Source organism: Triticum urartu, chromosome 7A (assembly GCF_056163025.1).
Source record: "Triticum urartu cultivar PI428250 chromosome 7A, HENAU_Tu73, whole genome shotgun sequence".
Classification (NCBI taxonomy): Eukaryota; Viridiplantae; Streptophyta; class Magnoliopsida; order Poales; family Poaceae; genus Triticum; species Triticum urartu.
Genome location: NC_141879.1, coordinates 627,180,592 through 627,202,519, shown reverse-complemented (window position 1 = coordinate 627,202,519; position 21,928 = coordinate 627,180,592). Strand labels below are relative to the sequence as shown.

The following is a 21,928-nucleotide window of genomic DNA, read 5'->3' as shown; positions in this document are numbered from 1 at the left end:
CATGATGTTGTGGGTCCTTCTAGCTGATGTGCGGCAAACTTCACCTTCTCCGCATCTGTGCATCCTGCTGTGGTCAATTTCCTAGCTGTCTTGCGGAGCCAATCATCTGCTACTATCGGCTCGGTGCTACTGGAAAACACCGGCGGATTCAGCCTAAGAAAACGGGCTAAGTGGTCAACAGGTGGTGGTGGTGGTGGTGGGTTGTTGTTGTTGTTCTCCTGATTCTGATTCTGGACTAGCAACTGCATCAATGTGTTCTGTTGCTGGATCAATTGGGTGAGCTCCGGTGGAAAGGTAAATCCGGGGTCACGTCTCGGAAGCATCTGAGGGTTTAGAAAAGATGAGATCTAAGAATAGAGGGGTCCTAAAGAGAAAACACTACCCATATGCACATGAGGCAAAACAAACAATTCACTTCAATCAGTCAAACAAGGGCATACAATCGATCTATCTATCGCAAAAGTGCTCGGACTACTATATTTACATGGTGGACTTCTACTACTGATGAGGTGGTCTACTAGAAATATTCTTCGGTCGTTGACTCCATAATATCTGCTCCAGCTTCATCAACATAGTCATCATCGCTACTATCTGCTTCCGAGTCGATGCCGTCGATGATGATGTAGTCTTTCGGGCTAATTTCCTGGGGTTCTTCATCTTCCTCCACTGGTGTAGGGCCTCCCATAAATATTCCAATCTTCTTGATCAGGTTGTCATTCTTCTCCACCAATACTTCAATTTCCTCTTCATAATCTTCACGTGTAGCCTTGAGTTATTCCTCCAGTTCCTTGATTCTAGTCTTTGCCTTCTTCAGGTCTATCATGTCGGCGCACATCTGGTTCTCCTGTCGTCGAATGTGCTGGTTTAGCTCCTGGATAAAAGCTGCGATTGATCTATCCTTCCTGGTGCTGATCATCTCCCAGTGTTCCTCTCGGCGCCCACAAATATGGTAGATAGTATCCTTGAGATCCTTGCGGTAGACTTCTCCAATGCGTCCCATGGTGATGTGAGCTGCCATGCTCTTTCCTAGACTCCAAGTTGGTGCATCAAAAGAAAATTCTATGGGCTCAGTGACTGGCATGAACGTCCTTTCTGGAACTTGAACTTGAATCATCCAGCGCTCTTCTTCAGGTAAAGTGGCGTTGTAGGTTCCGGTGAAGCTTGGTACTCCTATATTCAGGTATCTAGTGACTTCCTTCAGGTGACGTCCAAAGGGTGTATCTTCATCCGGTTGCGTGAACTTGTTCCTTGCATCCGCCATCCTAAAGAGTAGAAAAGATGAGAGGTCGGAAGAGAAGAGAGTGAATAGTGATCTAGGTCTCTAACTTAGTGGTGGTGTCCTACAGTCAGCGTGTGCTCTGATACCATCTCTGTAGCGACTAGACCTCAAACAGTCTGATCTCTGTGCTCCGGTGTCATCCCTGGATCAGTAATGCTGACACCACACAGTACTCGGAGGATTTATAGCAGAGTAGCAATCACACACTTATTACATCGAGTGTCTCAAAAGAGAACTTATTACAATAAATATGGCTTAAGGCCATCTAATAACTATAACAGCGGAAGGCTTGGAAGATAAGTGAGTCCATCAACTCCAACGGCATCACTGAGTATAGAACCACGACCTAAAACTCCTTAATCGTCATCTGAAAAGTCTGCAACATTAACGTTGCAGCCCGAAACGGGTCAGCACATGGAATATGCTGGTAAGGTAACACATAGAGAGTAATGGAATGAAACAGCTATACTATATGCATATTTGGCTGGTGGAAAGCTCTATGGTTACAGTTTTGCATAAAGCCAATTTTTCCCTACTTCAAAGGAATAAAATTTAATTACTATCATGGTGGTTGTTAAACATTGAGAATGGTTGACAGCATTCTCAATCCCAATTAAGCATCATCATTAAACATAACCCAACAAAATTAATTTAGAGTAACATGTTGAGATTCAAATGAAAATCCAGGTACTAGATACTCAAGATGTCCATAACCGGGGACACGGCTAACCATGATTAGTTTATTACACTCTGCAGAGGTTTGCGCACTTTTCCCCACAAGACTCGATCGCCTCCGTTTGGTTTCTCGCACTACATGGTGTTTAAAAAAATGGATGACCGAGACATAGTCTTTCAGAAGCGCTAGCACCTTACGATCGGGTAGACGTACCACCTACATCCCCTACATCTGCTAGTCTACCACTGTAAGAGTTCGCACGACTTAGTCAACTATGCTAGAGCCCATAATAGCTTGTGGCTGCACACGGAAGTTTCTAGTATGAATAGTCTCATGATCCCTTTGAGTCTGGGTGGCGGTCCAAAAGAAAACAGGCAAGTCCTGAAATACCCAGGTGCCTCAATCCACCCAGATGTGTGTTTAAGTTGCCACCTTAGATAAACCATTAATTAACAATCTCACATCTGTCATGGATATCACTCACCCAATCCACGTCTACTAGCATAGCATGGCATAACAAGCAAACGTAGAAGTAACTCCCAAAGGTTTGATAATAATAGGTAATAGGTACTACCTCATCTACTTCCCATACCACAATTTAATTAGATCCTAATCATGCAATGTGTGAGGATTGATCTAATGCAATAAAACTGGGTAGTAGAAAAGGTATGATCAAAGTGTTACTTGCCTTGCTGATGATCCGCGAAACCTAAAGATTCGAAGCAACAGGCGGCGCACTCCGGGTATTCTATCGCAGACAAACAAACAAGCATATAATAAGTACTCATCTAATGCACAGGTAAAACTCAAATAAGAGATCTAACCAGAAGGTTCAACTTAAGAACTCCGGTTGGCAAAAAGAATCAAATCGAACGAAACAACGAAAGACGAACGGCGAAAGAAAACAACTTCGTTCTAGTAATCTGGATCTAGGGCAAATTTTATAGTAGCAAAATCTTGTTTAAGTTGGTTAAACGGATAGACGGTTTCGAGACGAATCCCTAGGCGCTTATATCGCCTGATTCCGATAAACGAGCGAAAAGTTAAACTAAAACGAAAATCGGATCAGGAATCGCGATCAGAAAAATCGCGGATTTAATCCGAGAAAAAGAAAAACGACGAACGCCAAATATTATGTTTTTCTCTTTTTTTTCTCTTTTTCTTTTTTCGGCATGGAAAACGAGGCGCGACGAACCTCGGGCGGCGGGATCGTCGGCGGCGGCGGCTCCGGCGGCGCGCGCGGATCGAGGCGGGGCTGATGGGCTGGGGCGGCTCGGGGCGGCGCTATTTAAAGGCTGTCCCCGGGCGGTGTCCCGCTCGGGTACGGCCCAAAGTCGGTTCGTTTTTTTTATTCCGCTCGGAAGAAAAATAAAAAGAAATACTAAACGGACTCCAAAAATTCCGAAATAAATTTTCACGGGCTTCTAAAATTAAGCCGCACAAGGTGAACATTTATTTGGGCCCTAAATGCAATTTTGAAAAAAGCACTTTTTTCCTAAATTCAAATAAAACACCAAAAAACTCTGAAATAAAATCTTATTTGATTTTATTATTAAATCCTCAATATTTCTTTATTTTGGGAAAGTCATTTTATTCCCTCTCATATTTTTGTAGTAGAAATAATTGATGATAAAATAAATAAAATCAAATGATCCTATTCTCAAAATTTGAGAAAACTCAAATATGAAAATAACGAAATCCCCAACTCTCTCCGTGGGTCATTGAGTTGCGTAGAATTTCTAGGATCAACCAAAAGGCAAAATAAAATATGATATGCATGATGATCTAATGTATAACATTCCAAATTGAAAATTTGGGATGTTACAGCGCAGCTCCGGCATGACAAGCGGACGGTTGAAGGTCAGCCCGTTGAACTGCATCTTCACTTGGTCTCGCTTGGGGAGGGCTCGGTCGCTTGGGTGTTTGAAGTTGGAGAGAATGGATCGGATCTGGCTTGTGGGTGGGAGAGGAAGAGAGGCACCCCATTTATAGGCTTGTGGGTGGGAGAGGAACAGAGAAAGGATGAGAATGGTGCATGTGTGAATCCGGACGCGTGTGTGTATCCGTTATGTTTTGCACTCTTTAATTTTTGTACGAAAATGATGCATGGCGCGCGTGCGTGCATCTGAAGCACTGCATATCTCTTTGACCGGGCGGTGCATCTGATTCGCTGCCCTGAACCACTGCCCTGAACCACCTAGCTCGCCTCGCTAGCCTAGCTCGCCTAGCGCGCCTCGCTCTCATGCATGCACATCCGCCTCCCGCGCATGCAAACCCACGTCGCTGGCTCCCATGCATGCAAGGCCTGGAAAGGCTGAGACGGGCTATTTACTGCGGTCTCAGGCCCAGACAACGAGACGGCCCAACGGTCCATCCAGCGTGCCCGGTATTTGTTTAGAAAAACAATCTCCTAGCCAATCAGATTGCATCTCGTGGATCGCCCCCTCCTCCCCGCAGATTCCTTGTAGAAGGGTTAGATCGACGTCCCTTGATCGCCGCTAGGGTTAGATGGACGGTCCTTGTTCAGCGCTAGGGTTAGCGGGGTTTGGGAGGGGTTTGGAGTAGTCAAAGCTATGTTTGACCAGATTTCAAATGAGCATAATAAACCTGCGCACATAGTCTTCTTATTTCATATACTAACGATTTAAGTTGATAAACAAGGTTTACATACATTTAAACGATAAGTTCATGTGTATTGTGTGATATCTCGAGTATCTCAAACTCTCTTGTATGAAGTGAAGAGAAGTGTTTTGGGGAAATGAACATGAAAATTTCAAAAAACTCACCGCAGCTTCATTTTGGAGTGACTAAGAAGGATCCAGGCTTAGTTTTCCATTTTGATGTCTTACACTTGTTTAAATCTTGGTCAAAGTTAAGTTTGACCAGAATTCAAACGAGCAAAACAAATTAAAAAAAATTAAAAAATGGAAAAACCAGCGCACATAGTCTGTATATATAGAATATATGTGTAGGAAAGTTATTTGGCTGATTTACACAAGGTCGAAAAAAACCTTGCTTAGAAATGAGGCCGTTTACCCTACATTTGGACCCCTCTTTTTAGCACATTTTTCATGAAAATTTCAAAAATCTCACCACAGCTTCATTTTGGATTGACTAAGAAGGATCCAGGCTTAGTTTTTCATTTTGATGTTTTAGACTTGTTTAAATCTTGATCAAAGTTAGGTTTGATCAGAATTCAAATGAGCAAAACAAAATTCAAAAAAATCAAAAAAAGGAAAAACCATGTGCTCATTCAAACATCATCCAACGGATTTAAACATCATGTCAAACATAGTACTAACATAGGTCCAACATCATCCAACATAAATACAACATTATTCATAATGTTTCATAATTACTCATAGGGTAACCCTTAGTCATAAATAGCGTTGGGGCTTCTGTCTGTTCCTTGAGCTTCTTGCCATCACTTTGCTCCTCGTGCACCTTGTGCTCAATGCTTCTTCTCTTCTCCTCTTGGTTGTCGGTACCTTGCGCGTCTTCTTCAAACCTATCATAGAGCTGTGCAAAACATAAAGGGTAATGAGATCATGTCAAGTGATAAATGTACAGTAATATTTGACCCTTGCAAGATTTACATACCTAGCATAACTCACAACAACAGAAGGTTGGTCACCATTTGAAGCCTCACTTGGATCATCATTTGGAGCCTCACTTGGATCACCATGATCACCATTTGGAGCCTCACTTGGATCACCATGATCACTATTTGGAGCCTCACTTGGATCACCATTTGGAGCCTCACTTGAATCATTATTTGGAGGATATTTTTGATCATCGTCAAAATCATGCGGCTGTTGACCATCATCATTTGGAACCTCGTCAAAATCCTCATCTGATGCAACCGACTGTTGACCATAATTTTCATCATCTGTTGAGGCAGCCGGCTGTTGACCAACATTTTCATCGAAGCCTTAATCAAAACTCTCTCCGAACGTTGGATCTACTGTGTTATCACAATACTTACCGAAATAGACCCACCACACCTTGTGCACTTACGCTTCCTCGCTCCAAGTCCAGCTCCTTCGCTGTGAGGTCTGATTCGACTCTTCCTTGGTCTACCTGCTGCTCTCTTCAGAACTAGAGCGCAAAGCTTGAATCCAGGGTCCACCATGTCCCATTGTTGTTTTCCCTCCATAGCAGACAAGGCATAAGCATATGTGGCTTTGAACCTTGCAAGAGAGTAGTAATCATGCACATACTGTTGTATGTTCCCTGCTGGACCTGGGAGAGAAGTGATGAAAAACAAGGCATGAATGCATGGCAACCCAGTTATCTGCCATTGCCTACAACTGCAAGTTCTAGCTTCTAAATCCACTGGATATCTCCATTCCCTCTTCTCTTTATCCAAATATGATATCTCTGCTGTGGTACCCGAGCAAAGAGTCATGTTCATTTCCAAGCCTGTTGTTTTCTGCTTCAGTTCATTCATCACGGCAGGGATGATAATGTGGCCCATGAATTTTGCCTCGGCTATTCCTGCACGATAATGAAATTTCTGCATGTATTCTATCCTGATCATGTCAAGCAAATCCGCCACATAATGACCCTTTAGTTTCCGGATCGTTGAGTTGAAAGACTCCGCTAGATTATTGTGCACATAGTCAACTTTGCTCAGTTCACTGAATTGGCTTCTGGCCCATAACTTGGAGTGGTGTGTTTCCAAGTATTCTTTCACTTTGGGATTCATGTATAACTGCCTCAAGTGGTAGTTGTGCTTCTTCACACTGCAAGTCAAAGATGTTGGCCATAAATTGTCGGTATACACCTTTCCTTTGAATTTCTTCATGAAATTTGCAACAAGGTGACGCATGCATTCCCTATGCTCTACTCCAGGGAACACATTGTCCACGGCCACTTCTAAACCTTTGCAGGCATCTGTATGAATGACCAACCCATTGGGATGTGCAATAGCCCGGCGCAGATTATGCAAAAACCAAGTCCAGCTCTCCTCAGACTCTGTCTCCAGCACACCGTAGGCAACTGGAAATACAAAACTATGTGCATCAATTGCACAAGCTGCTACTAAATGTCCTTTAAACCTCCCTGAGAGAAAAGTGACATCAATAGCCAAATAAGGCCTGCAGCCTGCCAAAAAACTCCGGCGACAAGCCTCAAAGCGGACAAAAACCTTCCTAAAGCATTCCTTGGTCTTTGTCACTCCCCTGAATGTGTACTCCACGGTGTGGTGATCAATATCTACAATACTACCTGGGCTTGTCCTCTCCACTTCACCTTTGAATGGATAAAACAATTGAAAACTTTCCTGCCAGTTACCATAAATAAAATTCATAGAATGTTCTTTACCATTGAACAACCTCATGTATGGTAAATCTATCTTGAACTTATCTTTGATGTTCTTCTGCAATTCCTTTGGACCCACTTGCTGGTTTTCTTTCACCCACTTCTTTATTTCTTCTGCCACCCATCTTGACTTGGCTCTACTGATTGTATCCTTCCTAAGGGTTGATTCCTAGCATGTGTGCTTAAAAGGGTTCACTTTGACTTGAACATTAGTGTTATTTCGCATTTTAGATGCGAGCAGCCTCCATGGACAACCCTCAGTCGGACAGTGCACTCTGTAACGTACTTGATCGCTCTTGTCAATTTTGAAAGTACGTTCTATCTTGATGCAGTATGTCACAAGTGCATTTCTACACTCATTCATGGATGCAAAAACTGTACCTTCTTCCATATGAGGGTTCAAAGGGTCCCATTCAACAGCTGCAAGGTCTTCGTCCTCACCCACCGCGTTAGCATTGTGAGCCTCATCTTGGTTTTCAGCCCGAGGTGCCCGTCGTATATTCCGAATAACATCAGAATATAGTTTCTCTTCATCAACCCCAGAATTGTAGTCATCAGGCTCCACTTCAAGGGGGACCCTACTGCTGTTGCCCACACTTGTCGAGCCACCACGTCGCCGTGCACCAACTGAACTGTTCTGGCTAAAGATGCCATTACGACGACTTGGTTCTCCCCGAGATGTTGCACCCGTCATCCTAGGTCCAAATGCCTTCTCAAGCACATCAACTTGCAGCCTCACATGAAAATTATCTTTCTCTTTATGCCTAACAAATATGGTAGCTAGCTCTTCATTATTACTAACTGTCACCCATTTCTTTTCCCCATCATAGTATTTGTATACCACTTCATCAAGCAAACCCCAAGGATATTGGCTACAAATTACCGCCCCAAATTGTTTGAAACTCCAATTACTAGCCATTGGCAATCGATAATCGAAACCTCCTTCGTATGTCTTCTTATCCTTTGCATCGAACATGTACCGGTCCCTTCTAATGTGCACCAAGAAAGCAAACCGCAACTCCATCCTAACCGGAAAAAAAACAGAGACGCAATCAGCACACTAATTGGGCAAACCTACTCGAATCGAGTGTTCAGATGCACAACTAAGCTCAATCTAAACAGGAGGCGAGACTTACCCCTCGGGAACCCAGTCGTGGACGCGGCGGATCTCCGGCCCGATGCCTGCCTCGCCAAATACTCCGGGGTCGCCGCCGCTCGCCATTTCGCCCTAGGGTTCTTCCTCCTAGTTCAAACAGCTCCAGCAGCCCCCCACCTTTGAGCGCTCCGGCCGGGCGCACGGAAGGAGGCTGCGCCGCGGGTCGAGTAGGTGGCAGGCGCCCCACCCGTGGCGTCGCAGGAACGTGGCGGGCGTCGCAGGTAGCCGTGGAGCGTAGGCGCAGGACGGTAGCGGCGGAACAGGCCATGCAGCTGGTGGCGGGGCTGGTGCTGTCCGCGGCGCAGGTGGCGGCGGCGGCGCAGGACAGCCGGCCGACAGATGGGCAGAGTGAGCTAAAATCTTACGAATGATTTGAGGATTTAGTTGCACGGGCCTACATGTCAGCTCCGAGCCCACGTCCACGCGGTCCCACGTGTAAACTCCGGACCCACAACCACTAACGCCGGCGGACGGAATGGACTCAAATATGGCCGTTTGGCCTCGCCATAGTAGCTGTGCATGGACTAGGGGCAAAACTGAACACAATTCGCATCTGAGGGCAAAACTGAGCACATGGACACCACTGAGGGCAAAATGATAATTAACCCAATACTTTTTGTTGTTATTTAATCAGGCGAGTGCAATGTAAAGTGACATGCGATGCCAGATGTGTTGTTGTTCAGAGGGTGAGCCGTTGCCACCTTTGTCGGTCAGAGCAAAGAATTTTCAATAACGTGCGAAAACGACAAGTGAGAGAACATATATTCCATTATTCCTATAGTCCATCCACTGATCCACAGATAAGTAAGCGGGAAAAGACACACCTGATACATACAGTCACAATTACTTAGCTGCTAATACTACCTTGGAATCTCATTCACTCAGATACCGAGAAATGTCTGCACCTCGGTTATTACTGGTTGACAGGAATGCCAAGATTTTTTTTTCACTAAAGCAAAGAAGAAACAGCTGTTTAACAAGAAATTTACAGCGCGCAGATAAAATTGTGATGGGTGGAGGACGACTTAATCGCCCAAATGTTACAAGACTATCACCAACTCACCAGCTGTGGGTTGCAAAACCGATGAAACGAGACTGAATTGATTGACGTGCCCGGTTACATCAGCTAATTGTGGCTCTATATAAAGAACATCGATCAACAGATCCACACAAGCACAAATAGCAGACCTGCATGCGACCTGGCAGACATGGCTAACATGAAGCTACTGGCCGTGTTCGCTGTCTTGCAGTTCCTGTCACTCCACCTCCAAGTCCATGCCGTCTCCGGGTCCGCGGCCAGCAGCGTGCACAAGCCCACAAAGCCCAGCGGCGCCGGCAAATGCCACATCAGTGGCTTCCTGCACGGCGTAGCAGGCAAATGCAACAGGGAGCACGGCTCCGACTGCTGCGTGGCCGGCCACCGCTACCCGCAGTTCAGGTGCTCGCCCCCGGTGTCGGCCGAGACGCCGGCGATCCTTACGTTGAACAGCTTCGCGGCGGGCGGGGACGGCGGCGGCAAGTCCTTCTGCGACAACCGCTTCCACAAGGACAGCGAGGTGGTGGTGGCGCTGTCCACGGGGTGGCTGCGCCTCGACGGCACGCGCAGGTGCAACAAGATGATCCGCATCAATGGAAATGGGCGGTTCGCGCTGGCCAAGGTCGTCGACGAGTGCGACTCGGTGAACGGCTGCGACGCCGAGCACAACTTCGAGCCGCCGTGCCCCAACAACGTCGTGGACGGGTCGCCCGCCGTGTGGAAGGCACTGGGGCTCAACGAGGACATTGGAGAGTTCAAGATCACCTGGTCTGATGTGTGAGCCTATGCCATGGTGACCTCGCATTAATCTACACGTAAACGTAGAGGGAGGTCATCATTTATTATGCAGCGTTTGGTCTGTGTTGTGGTGGAGTTGCTGCTAACTAAATAAGCCCACCTAATAAAAAATTAAAAATAAATAAGCCACAGCTTATATGTGTATGTGATATTTTCCCAAGTTTATGTGCTTGCATGTTTGCTTTATAGTATTTCTCTTCAACTTGTGTGGTGTAAGGCCAATCATGGTGCAGTTGGTTCAAAGAAAAACTGCACAAAGAACTCACAAAAGACCAGATAAATTTAGGATGCTCATATGACGCGGACGCGACCTTGCTCGATCGCACGACTACCAGACATGTGCGGTCAGACAGCGCTAGGGGATCATGGTGAGGGTACGCTGGAGAAACACAGCGTGATGTGTGGTCGAAATTGTGTCACGCAAACGATTGGGTGAGGCCAGGGAACATTCATCAAATAAAATTTCCATAAATTTAATGTAAGCAGAACTTTTTACAGCCTAGACAATCATAAAAGACTAATAATTCATGTCGGTCGACCGGCTAGGAATTGGGCCGGCCGCCTCGGCATGCAACGCTGCCTGCTCGTCCTATCCATGCTCGCCATGTGGCATGAGTTCGATGCAACACCTCCTCCGTCCAGTGACCTTATCATTTCTCAGACTAGTCACAGTGAGGAGTAACTTCAACTAATAACATACAAATATTATTATCTTTATAGTGAAAAGTAACATATATGTGGTGTCATGCAACACTTCATTTATTAGTTTGTGGACTCATTTTATCTTGATATGCGTGATCTTACTCGTAGTATGACGAACTAGCTATGTTAATCAATTCATCTTTCTCCTCATTGAATCATTGCCACATAGACAAATTTGTTAAGTTGGACCTTATGTTACTGCTGAAGTTACTCTCACCGTGGGTAGTCTCTACGCAACACTCCTTTTGCATCTGTTTCTCGTACTGTCGTTGCAGAGGAGACGCGGTTGGGCCTGCACCCTACCACTCATATCTACATTCCTGTTATCTATCATCATAGTACTTTTATGGTCTCTTTGTCTTGGCCATAAAAGTTCTGCTTACATTAAACTCATCGGGGATTTTATTTGGCGAATGATCCCTCACCCCAATCGTTTGCCTGCCACAATTTTGACCAGACATCACACCACGATTCTCCAGTGTGCCTTCACCATGATACCCTAGCCGCACATGTCTGGTAGTCGCGTGATCGAGTGAGGTCGTGGCGTATGAGCTTCCTAAACTTATCTGATCTTTTTCGAGTTCTTTGTGCAGTTTTTTCTTTCAACCAACTGCACCGTGCAGACGGGTGAAAATAGATTGGCCTTAAACGACACAAGTTGAAGCAAAATACTCTTATCTATACCTATTATTAAAGGAAGGTAATCAACCCACAATTCTAACGAAATCAGTTAGGTATGTATGCTTATGTTGTGTGTTGCTTACTCAATAGCATGCCATTCTTTAGAAAGTAGTTGGTAGCATTATTATTATGTCATGAACAAACACAAACTATTTCAAGTATTAAGGCTTGCAAGTAGATCATGGACAACCCGCCCCGGAGGCCCGAACCTGAAGCCCGACATTAGGGCCGGGTTTGGGCTCTAGTTTCTCGCACAAAAGCCTGAAAAGGCCCAAAATGGGTGGTAAGTTATGATACACACGGTTTTACCTAAATATATAGTAATACTATTGATCACCCAGGGTGCAGAATAAATAATTATTCACCCGACTTATCATATAATCATTTCATAAATAAATTACATTTAGAATACAAATAATTACATTCATATTGATTCATTACGTAAAATTTGGCATAAGAAAACAAGAATATAGGTCATAAAACCAGAAAAATTGCATTACACTATAGTTTTACGTTTATAATTTTACGCAACATAAATTTTTTTTTACAGTGATTATATATTTTCTTACGTTTTGCTTTAATGTATGAAATAAGATAAAATTTACGGAGCATATATTTACGATGCATTGATGTTAAAATAGAGGGGGATTAAATTAATATAATATCCTTAATATGATTCATTTAAATAAAAATGCAATTGTTCGTGTGCTTCGGGCCGGCCCAGCCCGGGCTCAGGCTTGAGATATTTACTTCAGGCTTTGCCAAGCCCGGCCCGAATCCGACCTGGCCCGGGGAATTATCAGGTTTACTTGCAAGCACGTTCTTTGAGCTGTAAGCTTCTCAGTTAGCTCCAAATTGCTTTTCTGTTAATAGATCCTTAAGCACTTCTCATACTAGCAATGTGAAGTTGCTAATGGTAGGCTTATTGCTAATGTATAAGGCTGGCATGCGTGTACTGCAGTGTACAGATCAGGGGAGGCTAGGACGGGCTTGCAGACAACACTGCGGCACGCACGAGCAAGAAGTGTGCTTGGAATTTGAGATTGTTTCTCTAGCAATATCAGGCCTGACATAGAGACAAGGTTGCAGCGAATCTTTATATGTTTGTGATGTTGTTTATTGTACATTTGCACATATAGAAGAAAACATATATAATGCTGCTACTTATAGTTTGTTGTGTTTTTTCTTACTTCTTGCAATTGCTAATGCATTTAAATTTCTTTTGTACATTTAATTTTGGCGATAGAGCATTTATACTCGTTGCATGCACGGGAATGTTTGCTAGTAAAATAAATATGGCAAACACATAAACTTAGGAAAATAGAGACTTTTTACGGTGCATCGTACTACCGCTAGAACATAGTGATATTAAACAGGATCAATAGTTGATTAGATGGCTATTTTAGACTTTTTCTTATTTGGATTTATTTATTTCATATAAGGGTTATTCGTTTTCTATCAGCATGCACTTCTCAGATTCTACCCGCCCCCCAGGGAAAGTATCTAGTGCTCCCAGGCCTAGGGTGCTCCCGGTGCTCCGATGCAAAAAAACATTTTTAAAAATGTTCAAAAAATTCTGAAAAAAAATGCAACACATCGACGGAACATCGATGTCTCTTGTCACAAAATTTTAAATCAAAATTCGAAACATTGCTCGAAGTTTTGGCCCATTATCACATTGATGTCAAATTTGTCATTTTTGTATCTCAAGCAATGTTTCGAATTTTGATTTGAAATTTTGTGACAAAAGACATCGATGTTCCGTCGATGTGCTGCATTTTTTTCAGAATTTTTTGAACATTTAAAAAATGTTTTTCGGACATTTGGAGCACCGGGAGCACCCCAAGCCTGGGAGCACTAGATACTTTCCCCCGCCCCCCATGACCCATAGAGTGCTCCTCCTCAGCGCTTCCGTGCAAATGTTATATCTCGCTTTTAGCGATTATACAATCTGTCTCAACTCAAGGGCGCGCGCATATGGCCGGCCCTTTAGCGTAGCTCGTTCCTATCGATGTTCACTCATTGTTTTGTAGATTGCTTGTGCCAATATTCACTCTGGGATTTTTTTTTCTTTTTTCTTTCCTTTTTTCTGGTTTTCTTCCTTTTATCATCATTTCTACTGTTTCTTCATTTATCTGTTTTACACTTTTTATTTTTCTTTTCTTTCTTTCTATCTTCATTTTTCTTCGTTTCCTTCATTTTTTTCTTGGGTTTCATCAATTTCTTTGTTTTCCAAGTTATTTCTTGGATTTTACTATTTTGCATTCTTTTTGCATTGGTCTTCTTTGGGATTTTTTTTCTTCATTTTTGGCTTTGGTTTCTTCATTTTTCTTTGTTTTTTGTTGATTACATCTGTTTTCTTTTTGTTCAACACATGTCAAGTTTTCTCACTACACATTCAACATTTTTCGTATACATCATAAACATTTTCTATATACACGTTTAATATTTTTTAAATACATGATTATCATGTTTTGAAAACTTATTTTTTATGTGTACTTTTTTCATGCACATTATACATATTTTCTATATGTATAATCTATTTTTAATACATGTTTTACATTTTTCAAATACGAGATTAACATTTTCCAATACATGGTAACATATTTCAATACAAAATGAATATTTTTAATGGAAATAAAATTATACATAAGGAACATTTTATATGCATTTAAAAAAATAAATACATAATTAACTGTTTTAAATATATGTTTTTGATGTCTAGTTTTATTTAATGTACATAGTACAATTTTTATAGCCTAGAAACATTTTTTATATATATTTAACCATTTTTAAATATATGATGAATACCTTTTCATACACATTATATTTTTTATAGTTTGGTACAACAAACATTTTTCTATACACATTTAACATTTTTAAAATGCTTGATTGATATTTTAAAATTATTGATAATAAAATTCAAATGCTTGAATTTTTTTTGTAAAATGCATGAACAAAAAATTTCATACACATTGTATATATTTGCCGCATATATGAGAAATATTTTTCCATGTGCATTTAATTTTTTTCAAATGATTGGTTAAAAGTTTTCAAAACCTTTATGTAAATTGATTTTCTAATATATATAATTGGAATATTTTCAATTATAAACAAAAAACATGAAAAGAAACAGAGGCAGTGGCGTCCCGCGCACTGGGCCAGCCCGGCATGGCGCTTGCTTCAGAACCTCTCATATAAAACAAGCGAGAATAGCATTTTCTATACACATATGTTAACCCGGAAACTCCTATTGGCCGCTCAATGCGGCAAACTGCCGGTGCTTCGCACAGGGCGAGCGACCGAGCGATGCTTTTGGCCCGCCCCACTTACGTACATAGCTTACGAACTGCCCAACCCCGTTTTGTGAATCTTCTAGAAGGTTCCATGAACCAGTTTTTTCTCTTTTATTGGTTTTCCACTTTTTATCACTTTTCTGTTTCTGTTTCTTTTCTTTTTTTCGTTTACTATTTCTCTTTCATTTTTTGTTTTTTGTTTCCTTTTCTTTTTCAAGTTTATCTTTCCTTTTCAGAACATGTTCGTAGTTTTACAAAATGTTTAGAATTTTCTTTTTTATTTGTCTTTCTTTTCTTCTCTTTTTCAGAAAAAAACCGAAAATTTTAAATTTTGTCCGTGTTTCCAAAAAATGTTCTCAAAATTCAAAAATTGTTCTCGTTACACAAAAAAGTTCAAAAATTTGAAATACAAAAAATGTACCGGATTTCAATTTTTTGTTCACATATTCAAAAAAAGTTCGCCCTTCCAAATTTGTTCGGGATTTTACAAAAGTGTTCTCCTTTCAAAATTTGTTCTCAAGATTGAAAAAAAGTTTGTGCTTTCAAAAATTGTTTGCGCATCCAAATTTTTTCAGGATTTTTCAAAATTGTTCTCCGTTTCAAAATTTGGTCTCAAGATTCAGAAAATGTTTGTGCTTTCAAAAATAGTTCACGCTTTCAAATTTGTTCTCAAGATTCAAAAATCATTCGTGCTTTAAAAAATTGTTCACAAATTTAAAAAATGTTCATGTTTTCAAAAAATGTTTGGGTTTTTAATTCTGTTCTGTTTTTGAAAAAAGTGTTCGCAAATTCGAATATTGTTTTGGTATTTTTTCTCAAAAAGAATTTGTGCTCGAATTTTGAAAAACTATTTTGGATCAGCGCTGGCGTTTTGTTCTTAAGGTCTTGCGCGGCGTTATCACCAGCGAATGTTCATATCTGAAGTGGTATTATCGCGTTGCCTTTTGTACGAGATCCTGTGTTCGATCCACGGCTAGTGTGCCTTTTTGTAGCTATAGTACACGATCGCTGCTTGTCTGTACCTCATGGGCCGGCCCAGCTGTAGATACCCCTCCCTGTGCGTTCGGGCGACAGACTGCCGCAGAAAGTAGCATATAGGAGAGCAACTATCAGTGTCATTTAGTGCGCTTCCAGCCATTTGTCACATGTAGTGCTCTGGACGCTCCTTTGGATTTTGTTTTTTTATTTTTCCACACGCAGTTTTGGCTTTTTAAACTTTTTTTTTGGTTTTTCAACATTTTGGTTTTCCACCGGTCTTTCTTAGATTTTCGATAAAAAAATTCATTTTTTCACGAAAAACCGTGTTCTTTTTTTTCTTTCGCGAAAGTCACCGTTTTGCTTTCGCGAGAGTCACGGTCATGCCTCTCAGAAACAAAAAAAAACGCATTTTCTGTTTTTTTCCTTTCGCGAGAGTCACGGTTTTGCTTCCGCGAGAGGCACGGGTGTGCTTTCGCGAGAGTCACGGCCGTGCCTCTCGGAAACGAAAAAAACGCGTTATCTGTATTTTTTTTCCTTTCGCGAGAGTCATGGTTTTGCTTCCCGAGAGGCACGATTGTGCTTTAGCGAGAGTCACGGGTGTGCCTCTCGTAAACGGGAAAAAAACGCGTTTTCTGTTTATTTTTTCCTTTCGCGAGAGTCACGGTTTTTGTTTCCGCGAGAGGCAAGTTTGTGCTTTCGCGAGAGTCACGGCTGTGCCTCTCGAAAACGGGAAAAACGCATTTTCTAATTTTTTTTTCTTTCACGAGAATCACGTTTTTGCTTCCGCGAGAGACACGGTTGTGCTTTCGCAAGAGTCACGGCAGTCCCTCCTCGGAAACGGAAAAAAAATGTGTTTTCTCTTTTTCTCTGCGAGAGTCACGGTTTTGCTTCCGCGAGAGGCACGGTTGTGATTTCGTGAGAGGCACGGGAGTGCCTCTTTCGGAAAGGGAAAAACCCCGTGCTCCCGGTCCGGTTTTTTCGTCTGGTTTTTTCGTGAAAAAAAGTTCGTCAAAACCTATCAACATGGGATATAGTTTGAAAGATCTCGACGCGAGGAATCCAACGATGAAAGCGATTCGAGATTTGGACTCACGGTTTGAGAAATAAAACATTTTTAATAAACGGATCTATGAAAAAAGGAAAAACTCCCAGGTGGCACACAAGTGGTGTGTTGCATGTGCGTCACCTGTCGCAGCCTGAAGAGTTGAAGTGATCTTTGCAACAAGTACTCCTCAATTAGTGATTTCGGGCACATAGGCATGGCGCTTGCTTCAGAACCCCTCATATACAACACGTTAACATATTCGGCCCGTGCAAACAGTGGGTCAGCCCAAATAAGTCAAGCCCGGTTTGGGGAATGTTCTAGAATCTTCCCAAACCTATTTTTTTGTTCTATTATTGTTATTTATTTCAGTTTTTCTTCCTTTCTTTTTCTTTTTTCTTTAACTTTTCTCTGTTTTTCTTTCACTTTATTATTTCTTTTCTTTCTTTTTTTCCAAATTTCACGGATATTTTTTGAAATCAAGGATTATCTTTTTTCAAGTCCGTGAATATTTTTTGAAATTCAAACATTTCACCAAATCAGGGTGAACATTTTTTAGTTCAAATTTTCTTAATCAATTTTAAAAAGAGTTCATCATTTCTTTGAATTTGCGTACATTCTTTAAATCTATCATGATTAATTTAGAAATTCTAGTCCATTATTTCCAAATCGTAAACATTTTTTGAATTCACAAATATTTTTTAAAATTGCATTTTTTGGACCTTGTGAACAAGTTTTGTGCATAGGCGATGATTTATTGGAATTCGTGAACAAATTTTGAAATTCTAAAACATTTTTTTCACAATTTTTTTGAATTCGTGATTTTGTATTGAATTTGCAAACTTTTTCTGAATTTTATGGTTAATTTTAAAAAAATGTGAACAAGCTTTGACATTTGCCCGAAAATTTAATCATTTTGAACATATGTCTAAATATTTATGATTTAGTTTTGAAATTGTTTACTTATTTGAATACATGATCATTTGTTTTGAAATCAAAAATATTTTTTGAATTGGCGGACATTTTTTCAATTGATGAATATTTTACCAATACGCGAATGTTTTATTGAAATCATGAACATTTTTTAGAAAAAACGAATAATTTATAATTTATGGAACATTTTAGAAAATTCAGTTCTTTTGGAAATTGGATTTTTTGAAATTCCAAATTATTTTAAGGAGAGAAACTAAAAAGGTAAAAGAGCAAAAAGTAAAATAATAAAATAAAAACAGCGGTGTCTAGCCCCGCTCATGGGCCAGCCCAATAGGGGCGCGCGGGAGTGGAGGGAGTGCGCTCTGGCATCTTGGCCAACACATCACACGCCATATAGCAGGTCTCGTAGGAGCAAATTGCACCAATGGTACACAAACTTGTCCCCGATGCTCACTTTAGTCCACATTCTCGCATCTCCGAAAAGCGGCTACATCAACTTGTTAATCGCGCTCAGTTTAGTACAAAAACAGCTACGTGGCACGCTGACTCAGCTGAGGCTGGTATGGGCGGGAATCGTTTTTGCAAAAACAACCCTGGCGGCACGTGAGCGGCACGTGTGGATGCAAGGCGGCGTCATATTTGCAGAGAGGAACCCGCTTTCTCATTTGGAAGTCCGGCTGTTCATCTCTCTCCCCTGCTCATATCCCCTGTTTCCGGTCGAACAGAGGGTGGGCGACGGCGGCCCCAGTCCGGCCATCGTCGGCATAGATGCCACCCGTGCTTCGAGATCGCGGCGGAGACCCTCCTGACTACGGTATGTGCTCGTTCCCAATGTTTTTTCTGCTGCAATTTGATGGAAATAAGCACGGCAGCGGTTAGGGTTTTCGGGGGAGTTAGATGGATGAATTACTGATTGAGAGACTAAATTTCGCCATGGTTTTTAGGTGGTAGTATCAGATCTGCTTTCCCTTTGACATTTAGTTAGCCACGAACATAGAGTAGTATATGACAATGTTTGAGAAGATAAGATGCCAATTAATGAATAGGATATACACAAAAATGAAAGAAGCAATTAACAAATGGACTGGGATGTTGTGCCCTAAAATTGCAAAGAAACTTCAGAAATCAGTGGATTTTGCAAAATCTTGTACTGCTTACCCTTCTGGCAGTAAGGTCTTTCAGGTAATGGGCCATGACCACACATACAGAGTTGAGCTAGGCACATGTACTTGCACATGCAGAAGATGGCAACTAACCGGGATCCCCTGTTCCCATGGAGTTGCTGCAGCAAGGCATGAGAGGATCAAGCCGGAGACAATGGTTGATGATTGCTAGAGCCTTAAATTCTATGTGAAAGCATATGGTCGTAGCATTTGGCCTGTGAGAGACAAGAAGTTCTGGAAGAAAACCAATAACATCCATGTTCATGCACCAGCAATAAAAGTAAAGAAAGGCAGGAAGCAGAAGAACAGGAGATTGGCCCCAAAAGAAATTGAGGATGGTACAAGACTGAGCAGACATGGAACCGTCATTCATTGTGGTCATTGTGGTGTGCCGGGGCACAACAGAGGAGGTTGTCCTGATCTTAAACCAAATGGTAAAAGAAAAGGAGTTGCAGAAGAGGATGAATTTACTGTAGATGATGTCCAGGTTTGTACCACTGCCATCTTTTTATGTTTCCATTGCTCACTTTGTTTTCCATTGCTAACTGTTTGTTTCTAGTACATAAATGTTGAAGCAACTGAAGGTGACATTGCAAATAATCCAGTAAATGTGGATGAAGATACTCTTCTGTCAAACATGATGGATCAAGTAAATCACCTTCATAATTGTCGACTTGAATTTCCATCAGATATCCATTTTTAATATGTATTTGATCATTCTTCATAATTGCAGTTTGAAGCAAGGAGAAGATGTGAGATACAACATCATCCTATGCCTCAGGAGTCACAATTTGTTGCTGCCCATAGAGAACAATTGCCAGAACAAAGGAGAGTAACCACTGCAACAGCTAGAGGAATGTCACTTGGACTTAGAAGGGGTAAATCAACTAGGGGTGGAAACACAGGAAATGCAAGTTCTCAAGCAGGAGGGAGAGGAGCTACTCCTATTGGGAGAGGTGCAGTTTCAGATAGGGGAAGGGAAGCTAGTACTGTTGGGAGAGGTGCAGTTTCAGATAGGGGAAGGGGAAGAGGAGCTACTCCTATTGGGAGAGGTGCAGTTTCAGATAGGGGAAGGGGAAGAGGAGCTACTCCTATTGGGAGAGGTTTCTTGTCAAACAGGGGAAGAGGATCTACAGGAAGGGGGAGAGGCTACACCAACACAGCCCTTTGGAATCTGTGCTTTGGCAGGGGAGGCCACACTCACCAACAACATGTCCAGGATGAACATGGTGGCACCCAGCAGTCCCAGGTCATTGATTAGGTTAGTTTGATGTGTGAAGCACACCTTTTGTAATATGCAGCAGTCCCGTTTTGGTTTCAAGCAGATCTTGTTAAGATCATTGTGCTAGACAAGTGTAAATGATCTTAAAAAGATCAGTTTTCATGCCAGGATGTGTAAACCTATTTATCACTGTTGGAAACTTAATGCCAGAAGTCTGAACCTGTTTATTATTGTCAATATTTCAGTTTAATGTCATGGTCATGTTTATTTCTGTCAAAATGATGAGTTCATTACTGTCAACATTTCAGTTTAATGTCATGATCATGTTTATTTCTGCCGGAATACAAATTTATGCCAAAATGCAAGTTTCTGTCAAAATGATCATGTAATGATCATAACTCAGTTTATTTCTGTCAAAATGCAAGTCAATTGCTGTCAAATATAACTGAACTAGACAGGAGCATTGCATTACTTCCAAACTTGACTAGTCTGCACAACTGACAGTACACTCAGAGATTACATTCTGAAACCCATTGCATACATGACAACAACAAAAAGCTCCTTCCTGTCCCTCCTCTTAAGTTCTTCCTTGTGCATCTTATTCCTTATCTTCTTCTCAAATTCTAACTTCTGGATCTTTCTCTCCATATCTTTCTCCTTTTTCAGTAGCTGCATCTTCTCACTTGCAAGATCAGTGATAACTACTCTAGCCCTTTCAGTCCAGTCTTTGTCCAACCATTTCACATAACCACATGCTCTATGGTCCTGTAGTCATTTCAAATTTCATCATATTAACATTTTTAAATAACAACAAGTTTCAGATTCAAAAATACTGAAATTACCTCATATGGGCAACCAAGAAACCTTCTGCCCATGTCCTGAATATCACTGCACACACGCCGAGCAGGTGTTTTCCAGTGACCACAAGTCTCTTTTGAATTCGTCTCCAAACCATTGAATTCAGGATCAAATTTGTAGCTAGGCATCTTATGCATCGTCGCATCATCCTCCTAAAATAGTTTCAGTGCAAATGACTAGCTCAAATCCCACCGGAAGACAAGAAATGCAACTGACTAGCTACTGAGTGGGGAAAAAAAATCAAATTGTACCTTCGCAACGTCGCCCCAGTAGGCAATCGCAGTCACCTTCCACTCGTCGTCGTCGAGCGCTCCATTGCCGGCCACCGGCTGACCTGACCTGGCCACTGCTTCTTTGCCGCCAACCATCACCGCTGCTAACCCGCGACAGCTCGATGCCGACGCCTCTCCGCTGCCGTGAGCAGCCGCCGTTGCTGGCCCGATGGACGACACGGCGCCATCACCCAGAAATCGCCGGCCTAGGGTTTGAGAGAGAGTGAGGCACGGGAGAGATGGGGAATTGTGATCTTCAACTGGTCTCGGAGGGGCTACGTGCAAATATAGCAACGTGCAAATATAACAGGGGGGGTTTAGAAAAATACCTGCTGACTCAGCTTGCCAGTTGTCGTCCTGTAAGTTGTTTTTGTACTAAACTGAGCGCGATTAACAAGTTGATGTAGCCGCTTTTCGGAGATGCGAGAATGTGGACTAAAGTGAGCATCGGGGACAAGTTTGTGTACCATTGGTGCAATTTGCTCGTCTAACCCAACACCCCCCCCCCCCAAAT

The 21,928-nt window shown here is 42.0% G+C and overlaps 3 protein-coding genes across 3 annotated transcripts; 2 read left to right on the top strand and 1 right to left on the bottom strand.

Moving 5' to 3' along the window:
* The first annotated feature begins 9,641 nt into the window (after positions 1-9,641).
* On the top strand, positions 9,642-10,250 carry LOC125526953 (putative ripening-related protein 4). The gene has a single exon (XM_048685096.2). The coding sequence runs from the start codon at positions 9,642-9,644 to the stop codon at positions 10,248-10,250; it is 609 nt and encodes a 202-aa protein (XP_048541053.1).
* Positions 10,251-18,988: 8,738 nt separating this feature from the next.
* Positions 18,989-20,521, top strand: LOC125519178 (uncharacterized). Its single transcript, XM_087533546.1, has 4 exons — positions 18,989-19,081; positions 19,235-19,549; positions 19,622-19,711; positions 19,796-20,521. Exons 1-4 carry the CDS (start codon positions 18,989-18,991, stop codon positions 20,321-20,323), a joined length of 1,026 nt encoding a protein of 341 aa, XP_087389672.1. The 3' UTR covers positions 20,324-20,521.
* Positions 20,522-20,648: 127 nt separating this feature from the next.
* On the bottom strand, positions 20,649-21,680 carry LOC125521223 (uncharacterized). The gene is made up of 3 exons (XM_048686286.2): positions 21,394-21,680; positions 21,127-21,294; positions 20,649-21,049 (listed from the first exon to the last, which is right to left on the bottom strand). The coding sequence occupies exons 1-3, from the start codon at positions 21,508-21,510 to the stop codon at positions 20,801-20,803; spliced, it is 534 nt and encodes a 177-aa protein (XP_048542243.2). The 5' UTR covers positions 21,511-21,680; the 3' UTR covers positions 20,649-20,800.
* Positions 21,681-21,928: the final 248 nt, after the last annotated feature.

Bases quoted from the DNA above. Each gene is read 5' to 3' on its own strand.
- LOC125526953 (XM_048685096.2), top strand. From the start codon at position 9,642: ATGGCTAACATGAAGCTACTGGCCGTGTTCGCTGTCTTGCAGTTCCTG.
- LOC125519178 (XM_087533546.1), top strand. From the start codon at position 18,989: ATGTTGTGCCCTAAAATTGCAAAGAAACTTCAGAAATCAGTGGATTTT. The intron at 19,082-19,234 runs GTAATGGGCCAT...GATGATTGCTAG, and splicing joins CTGGCAGTAAGGTCTTTCAG to AGCCTTAAATTCTATGTGAA. The intron at 19,550-19,621 runs GTTTGTACCACT...GTTTGTTTCTAG, and splicing joins TTACTGTAGATGATGTCCAG to TACATAAATGTTGAAGCAAC.
- LOC125521223 (XM_048686286.2), bottom strand. From the start codon at position 21,510: ATGGTTGGCGGCAAAGAAGCAGTGGCCAGGTCAGGTCAGCCGGTGGCC. The intron at 21,295-21,393 runs GTACAATTTGAT...AAACTATTTTAG, and splicing joins ACTGGGGCGACGTTGCGAAG to GAGGATGATGCGACGATGCA. The intron at 21,050-21,126 runs GTAATTTCAGTA...AAATGACTACAG, and splicing joins TTCTTGGTTGCCCATATGAG to GACCATAGAGCATGTGGTTA.